Genomic DNA, 8,470 nt, shown 5'->3' on the forward strand with positions numbered 1-8,470 from the left:
ACTATGAAACAGTTAAGGTGTCATGTCTGAAATACTGTGAAATATAAGATTTATTTTCTTTTGTCCCTTGAGACTTGCACTCTGGGGTCACTTGCTAGTTATTCATTGCCCAATTAAATACTTCTAGTATTTCGAGTATTCTCCGGCTCTCATGCTGAAGGAAGTCAGGCAGATCAAAACCTTTTCAAAGTGTAAAGAACACTTTTTGTCTTTTTTCTGTAAACTCCCCTCCTGCTCTGAGAGAATCAGGCGTTAAGCTTCCGACGGCAGCAGCAGCAGTTTGTCTGGAATAAACACAAAAACAGGGTAACCACTGTTTATTAACCTGAAGCTGGTGGGACGTGTGTGTGGGCTTGTGAGTGAAGGCTGTTTCCTGTGTGTAATCTTTTGACAAAGTGCGTGGTGATAACACAGAGCCCTGCATCCTGTGAGGAAATCGGTCGTGTACAAAGGATTAAATATATACAGAGAGAGAAACTGATATGGCTCTGGGTTATAAGCAGAACCGTGCGTATGGAGTATAGGGATGGTTTCATTTTGACAGGCTGCTTCCTCATATGTGGTTTTCTTTGCACGGTACCTTGGTGATTTAAACAGTAGATTGTTGGATCAGAGATTATTTCAACACTTAAGCAACAATCACTTTAACCGAGCAACAGCCGTACATGATGATTCCTTCTGTTGATCCCACAATCCACTCCTCCACTTATCAATGTGTCCATTTCAGTGGTTTGGGAGTAAATTGATCTGGGGTAAGATTTATCAGCACATTTTTAGAAGTAACTCAAAGGCTACTTCACATCTGAAGGATCATCAAACCAGTTGAATGAGAACGGTTAGACGATGTTTGAGGATAGCACTTAGATGAGAGCATTTTTTATAAAACTGTTAATTCAATTTTCTGCACTTCTGGCAGTGATGTATTTTTTTTTTTTTATGCTTGCACAGCAAAGGTTGCCAGTCACACACTAGGGGCTTTAAATCTGCCTTCTGTTATGAATGGCTCAGTGTCACAGCTGCTACAAAAAAACATATGAGCTCTTAAATTAGCTATGACTGAAATAAGGACTATTCATTTGTATGTTTTGTACCTTAAATTTGGGTGTAGTCAAAACACACAGAAATAATCCACTAATTAAAGAGGGGTTGAAAAGTCACAGTCCACTGTGTAATCAATGACTGTTCTTAGTGTAACAGCATCAGGATGAAGTGAACATGAGCCAGTAATTGTACACACAGTGCTCATGTACAAATACCAGTACAATTTAATTAGATTTTTACGTTGTACAAATCAGGGCAGAGTACTTCCTGTGTAACTCTGCAGGAGCAAGTTCCCTCGATCTCTCTGGTGGTCATATTGGACACGCTGCAGGTTTAAACTCACATGTTTCTTTTAACTGTTATTAAACTGACTAATATTGACAAGTCCTGTTATTCACAGGCTCCTGCACACGCAGTGCTTTCCTTCTCCTGAAGAGGAATGGTTTTCAGGGGCAATGTGTCACACGCTACACGGTCTGGCACCGTATTGATCAGGTGTATAGTAAGTACAACAGCGTGTCAGTGTGTGGTTCAGCAGCAGCAGTGGTCCCAGCGGACGGGGGCAGCCTGAGCTCTTGAAACAGCAGCCTCGGGCGCAGGGCTGTCCGTAATGCTCTGCCAGTTACTCACTTTATCCGATCATATACTGTAGCTCGGCTGCTTTCTGCCACAAGCGCTGAACGGCTTTTACAGATACTGGCTTTAGAGTGGCTGATATATACCTCCTTTTTTGCCTTAAGGTAAAATAACGCTCTCTCCACCACAAACAAATCACTGTCCTTATCCTCTCCATCGCTGCAGCACCTCTTGGTTTCAGCTAGAGATATTCCAATACCTTTTCATCTTCCCAATAATGAATCCGAAACAAAGTATCTGTGATTCCCTGTTTGAACTGGATGCAAATAATATACTAAGAGGTAAGTAGATTCACATACTCACTGATTTTCCGACTCTGTATTTTCAGAGGTATCGGAGACTTTTCCGATGCTGTCATTGGATTATTCTTAGTTTTAGCTCCTGTCTCTTTAAGGTTCCCTCTTGATAAAGCCCAGTCTGCTCTGATTGGCCCGCTGGCCCACTCTCTGTTGTGATTGGTCAACCACTTCCAGCGTGTATCGGAAATGTTTGTCTCAGCCCTCACTTTGTCTTTGTGAGTGAGCCAATCAGACTAGCTCCTAGGTGAGCATGATGAACATGTGGTTCATTGTGATGTCACAATGGTGCAGACGAGTGACAGGGCCTCTCAGGAGCTTCAGTTCCACTTATTTGACTTTGTGCTATTCAACTTTTTAACTTTTGACCTTTTACACACAAAAAAAAACATGTAACACACTCGAGGAAATAACAAGTATCAAATGTCTCTTTTAACGCCCATTATCCTCTTCGACCTGACAGCCCACTTCAGCAGGGACCTGACAGCCTGAGGCACGAACAAGAAAACAGTGAGAAGGTAGAGGAAGATTTACGGCCACTGCTTTCCACCATCACTAATTGAATGCATTCTACGAGCGAGTTCTCCCCAAATGTTTTTGTAGTGGAGTTGAAAAGGTTTTTCTGAAGCGTTTGGACCATATGCTTCTTTTTCATCATGCAACAGCAAAGTAGGGAAATAAATGATCCTCTTTCCAAACGTTGTGGTATGTAGCTTCCTCTATGAGTCATCGCTTAAAAGAAAAAAGATAAGGGAGTAGTTTCCAACGCTGCCCTACTTGGGAAGGTAACATGGAAATTAGCTGGCTCGCTTATATCCCACAAAGTTGTATCAGAAAAACTATCATACATATTAATCTTCCAGTTTATTTTCTTCCACATCAGTTCAATAACAATTATCTGGAAACAAGTTAATCAGGTTTAAATACAGCAATAAAGTTTAAGAAGGGTTGGGTTAGGGTGGGATCGTCTGGGGCTGTGGTTTAACGAGGCAGCCATCACTCACGGTGGCGTCTCGCTAGCTCATTAGCATTACCTCATCTCTGCGCTCATTTGATGCTACACCTGAAAGAGCACGATCATCTGTGCCTCTGAGGCAGCAGACAGACGAGCAGCTTTCCACCATCATTAGTTACAAAAAACACTGCGAACGCCGTGCACAAAAATAACTCCGGGACAAAGCATCCTCGCAGATGCAGATTGCAGGCGGATATGTTGTAAGAGCAGGTAGCAGACGTTCGAGCGCAGAAAAATCGCTGACCTGTAAAAACTTGTGGGACAATTTGTAGTGAATTAGTGGTGTAATTTCTCTCCCCCACTTCTACACAGTTGTTAAACGATGAAGTGGTTGAATGTGTGACACTGAAGGTACTGAAATCTGAAGCAGGAGTTTTAAAAACTGATATTCTCTATTGAATTACTGTACTGTGACCCCAGTTTAATTCTCCTACTATGTACAGTAACTTGAATAAACAGGTGTATACAAATCAGCAGGAAGTTAAGCCCCGTTTGACAGGAGTGCAGACTATAACGCAAATATGTCTCCATAATTTTATATGGAGCGTGTACTTCTACGTACAGTAAATTCTCTGTTGGTGGATTTGGGTGAGAGTACCACACTGTGAGTGCAGAGTCCTGAGAGACGTAATGTGTTGTAATGGTGGCTGTATATCATCGAGAGGACACAAGCTCAATCTTTAGGGTCATTACAGAGGATGGAGACATCACAGGGGAGACAGAGTTCCTCCCAAGATAATCTTTTCAAAATCCCTGCTATCGTCCTGAGAGATTTTTTTTTATTATTACACTTAAGGTAAAGCACCACACTGGCTCCATTTCAAACAAGGACAGGCACAGAGATATGATTGATTCAAGCTATGTGGTTTATGGAATATTGGAGAAACAGTTTGGCTTCACTCCACAGTCGAGACAGTAGCTCACCTTCAAAACATGCTGCAAGATCTTGGGACTCAGCCAAACAATTAGTTATTTAGACTTTATTTACTCTCATGTATTGCTCTTACACAAGGGACCTGGCCAAGTAAGTGATGGATGACATATTACCTGTATAAAATTCAGTTAAAGAAACATTTGAGTAAAAGTGATTGACAGCAGATATGCAGATTTCATTCATTTACTCAGTCGTATATATAAAATGTAAATGATCAGTTATCAGAAACAATAGTTCAGTTAGTAATTTGTAAAAATTACTATGCAATAATATATTATTGGAAATGCACAATACGCCTGAATGGACATTGATTTCTCATTCTGAGTTTACAACTGATCCAGCCGCCTTATTCCAGCATTTATTATCCTTCATTCGAATTCCTCCACTACTCCAGCCACAAAACGCATGAACGTGCACTGACTGACAACTGGTAGAAGACGACTTTTCCATGACTTGCTCGCCAACTTCTGACGACCGTCTCTGCCTCTGCGGTGTATGTCTCCCGGCGTGACTCCAGTCAGAGCAGTGGGAGCAGGAGCAAGGTGCGAGCAGATTTGTTAGGGACCAAATAATAAAATTTTGACTGGTTGTGTTTACCACGATCAAGCGAGGGGCCACAGACACCAGCAACAACTTTATCTACCGATGGCTGATCAGGTCGTGAAAAGGATATCAACTTATCAACCCTAACGTTAAGATTCACCTCATCAGTCACTACATTTCACTACCCTCTAGACTTGACACTTGCTAGAACAAGGTCAATTCAACAGCTTGTCCAAGACAGACCTGTCCTCATCACCAGTGAACACAGACCTGAGGCATCAAGCAGAGTAAATCCGGTAACCACACTGAGCGTTGACCGCAGTGTCCGTGTGCAGATCTGCCTTCACTCCTTCCGCTGAATGAAGCCCTCAGTGAGGACACGCTGAATGTGTTCCTGTGGCAGCTGCAGGGCAGGCGGAGGCTTGTCGAATGCCAGTGAAAGAGTTTCCGTATTGACAGGGTCTGTCTGTCCCCACGGCTTACAAACAACCACAGTGTGTGTGTGTGTAGCTGTGTGTAGCTGTGTGTAGCGGTGCACTCCACATAGCATCAAAGTGCCTGCACTGGGCAAAGACTCAGCCTCTTCTCCCTCTCCAAGCACGGAGGGGAATGCATCCAGAGCCCAAGACAACTATTTATGGGTTTGTGTAAGTGTGGCACCATTTAAATCCACTGTCATTACTAAAAAAAATTAAAAAAACAGGGCAGAGACTAAGAAATGATGACGTTGCACGCATACAACTAAGAGCACAATCTACAGCTGGATGAATGCAGTGTTAGTAGAAGGCATACATCTTCTTCAGGCAGGCAGTTGGGGCAACTTTAACAATGACCAATTCCTGCATCCCTTCCATTCCCATTACAAGCAGGAAACCTTTTCAAAAGAAGCTGAGACAGTTCTCCTTAGAAGAAAAGTGTTTATGTTACTAAGGCCTCATGATACCTCTTTTTAAATCTATTCACAAGTCACTTAAATCCTTGCCTCCATGGGGACGCCAGCCAGTGGCAGGAGGCATTAAGTTGTCGGGTTATTCGCCAGTCTCAAGGATGAGCTTATCACATTTTGGTGGTCAAAGGTCAAAGATCAAGGTCTTAACGGCCTCTTAAACGTATAATCCTAAAAATGCCTCGAGAGAATCCTGTTACTTTCCCATTGCTGCCGACTGAAGCTTAGAATATCCGTGGGTCATTCTCACCGAAGCCTTTACACCACAATGTTTATTCAGGTGTTCGGGACAACACTACAATATTCACATTATTCTAATGCTGAACCATGTGAGTCTCTTAGGAAAGCCATGCTAATTTTTTGAAATTACAAACACTTGTCTTATACCATGTTTTTTAAATTGTTACTTGTGGCTATAGTAGTCCTTTGCGGACGCCTAGAAACTGTATAAAAATGTTTTAATTATTGCCTTCAGCAGTTCTGACTCATCAGTAAACATTTTTTGCCCTAAACCAATCTATTTTTCTCCATTGCAGTCTAGCTGCCGGTAACCCTTTATACTCAGTGTCTACCACCCTGACATCAAGTCACTCAATTGATCTCAGCACCTTAATAGACAATAGCCCCCTGAGGTGACTACACAAAAGGTAATCCTGGGTAAATACATTGGCTTCTCACACTCACACTCACAGACACTGTAATTGCCCTCAAGAGAGAAACAGAAAGAAAAGAGGAATTCAAAAGGCTTCCCCCAGCAGGAAATCCAATCAATACATCAATCACTCCATCTTATTCAGAATGACCCTCCACGGGGAGGGAGGGAATATTGATCTCAATTATTATTTGTCATATTTTCAGATAGGTGATGCTCAGGATTTCTGCCCTTTTCAATCCAGCACAAAAAAAAATCAGCCTTGAAATACTGTCTCAGACACTTTCTGAAGAATCATTCAGCAGAGGTTAGAGTCTTTTGAAGGAGGCGACATATTTTAGTCTTTAAAGAAAACAGCAGCTCCGTTCATATATGTTAAATTTGCATTGACAGTTAAGGTCATAAAGCAATAAACATAAAATAGGTCTTTCATTTCTTGAACTGAAACTTTAAATAAACACTTTAATTCACTGATATCCCTTTTACTAGCAAATACGATTGACAGATTGTTAAGAAGCAAACTATATATTACATAAAGTAAACGACCACCCACCTGCAGGTAGTGACATGTCCGTGAAGGCTTGAGGTCCATATGCATTATGGGTTTCTCTAGATTGAGCGATGACTTCCTGTAGGCCTCCTTCGCCTGGCTGACTGTCAGTGTCGACCAGGAGCTCCTCTTCATGAATTTGCCCTCAGGCGCCATGGCCATGCTCTCACAGGCCGAGCACTTGACATCATTGTTACTCTTAGAGGTCTTTAGCGACAGGTCTCCAAAGTGGTGGCTGTGCATGGATTCCGGGTAACAGTGGCTGACGTGTTCCCCGTGGTGCCGCGACATGACACTGGGCGTGCGGTAGGTGCTGTCACTATCCAGATTGTCGTCGGAGCTCCACCAGCCACCCGAGCGGTGCTTGCGCTCTTTGCTCTTGCTCCTCTTGCTACCGTGTTTGGTGGAGTGGTGGCCGTGATGGTGATAACTTCCCGTTCCTCCTCCACCTCCTCCACTATCACCTTTTGTGCCGTTCATCTTGGACGAGCCCTCCAGGGAGTGAGACTTTGTGAAGAGCTTCTGGACAGAATGAACAAGGTGCCTGATGCGGCCGGGACTCTCGCTGCGTTGCTCGGTGGTGGTGGAGGTGCGCTGGTACTGTAATGTGTGGAAGCCGTCACGGTGTAGTGGCATTTGTTTTTCAAACTGGTCTATAAGGTTAGCAGGAAGGCGGTTGCTCTTGTTGCCGGCGTGGTGGGCGGAGGCAGCGGCCGCGGCGGCAGCGGCAGCGACGGCTGGGGAGGTGGCAGAGGCTGTGATGGCAGCGCAGTCGTCCCGGGTGGCTGAGTCGTAATACTGTGAGCTGTAGTGCATTCTGGGGAAGGTGCTGCTGGAGATGTGTTCGGACACGGCAGCTGGAGGCATCATGACCGGCCCCATGATCATGCAGTCAGAGTGGATGGAGCTGCGCGGCGAGTAGCGGTGGTGGAAGTCCATGGGGCAGCTCTCCGTGGGGCTGAGCAGGTAGGACTGGTGGCGGGAGTCAGCGCCATGGTGAGCATGGAGGTCATGGATGTGGGGGTCGTAGTCCAAGCCATGGGGTAAAGGGATCTGGTGCTGGGAGCGGCTGCCCGATAAGCCCTTCATGTTCCTGGCCGGAGGGAGGCGTCTGCCTTCATTGAACTTTCGAGACGGGGACCAAGGTGAAAACTTCTGGTCTGTTTCAGAGAAAGGGAAAGACAGAAGAAGATAAAGACATAAGAAGAGATGCATGAAGTCAGAGAGATAGTGGCTCCGAACAACCATGAAGAGTAATTCTGTTTAAAGCCCAAAGGCCCTTAATTTAAAATTGCTCTTGTGGTTCTCGTTAAAAGTAACAACATGATAGATAAATACTCAAGTGGGATTCTCTTTGCATTTCTCAATTCACTCCTTTCTCACGAAAATCACTTAATCTTGTAGATTCTAACAGTTTTTGTGCCTGTTCAAGTTAGTGTATATTAATATTATTATCCTCCTATTTACAGCACAGTATAGTGAAGTGTACAGAGCAACAAGGGACCTGTAATGTGAGTGACAAGTCAAGAGACCTAGTTCAGTAAGAAGTTGAATGTTATAATTGGCCAGTTGTTATACTCAATACTTGTATTACAGTAGGAAGTCACAGAAGTACACAGCTCTGAGATATCGTTAAAATCAGTTTCCAAGTTTAACGTTGTGGCTGATTTCTCAAATATTTATCTTTAACGTCAGATCGAAATAATTTCTCTTCTACAACGAAGGGTTTGATTTGGATTTCATGAGACACTATTTACCAAATCTTGTCTGAAAGTCGTTCCACTTCAGCCCCCTAAGACGCTTGGAGGTTTTTTACTGATTATCTCCTTCAAGCAACGGTGACTTGAATAATCTGTC

At 43.7% G+C, this 8,470-nt stretch overlaps 1 protein-coding gene across 2 annotated transcripts in view; it reads right to left on the bottom strand.

Moving 5' to 3' along the window:
* Window positions 1-7,765, bottom strand: part of dlgap2b (discs, large (Drosophila) homolog-associated protein 2b) — a 35,919-nt gene extending 28,154 nt beyond the window's left edge. Inside the window, exon 1 of one of the 2 annotated variants that reach the window (XM_061092110.1) lies at window positions 6,617-7,765. In XM_061092110.1, coding sequence (XP_060948093.1) covers window positions 6,617-7,702 — 1,086 coding nt within the window. In that variant the 5' untranslated portion in view covers window positions 7,703-7,765. The remainder of the gene's footprint in view (window positions 1-6,616) is intronic. The other variant, XM_061092109.1, reaches the window with a different exon arrangement.
* Between the last annotated feature and the right edge of the window lie 705 nt (window positions 7,766-8,470).

This window comes from Limanda limanda, chromosome 18 (genome assembly GCF_963576545.1).
Source record: "Limanda limanda chromosome 18, fLimLim1.1, whole genome shotgun sequence".
Classification (NCBI taxonomy): Eukaryota; Metazoa; Chordata; class Actinopteri; order Pleuronectiformes; family Pleuronectidae; genus Limanda; species Limanda limanda.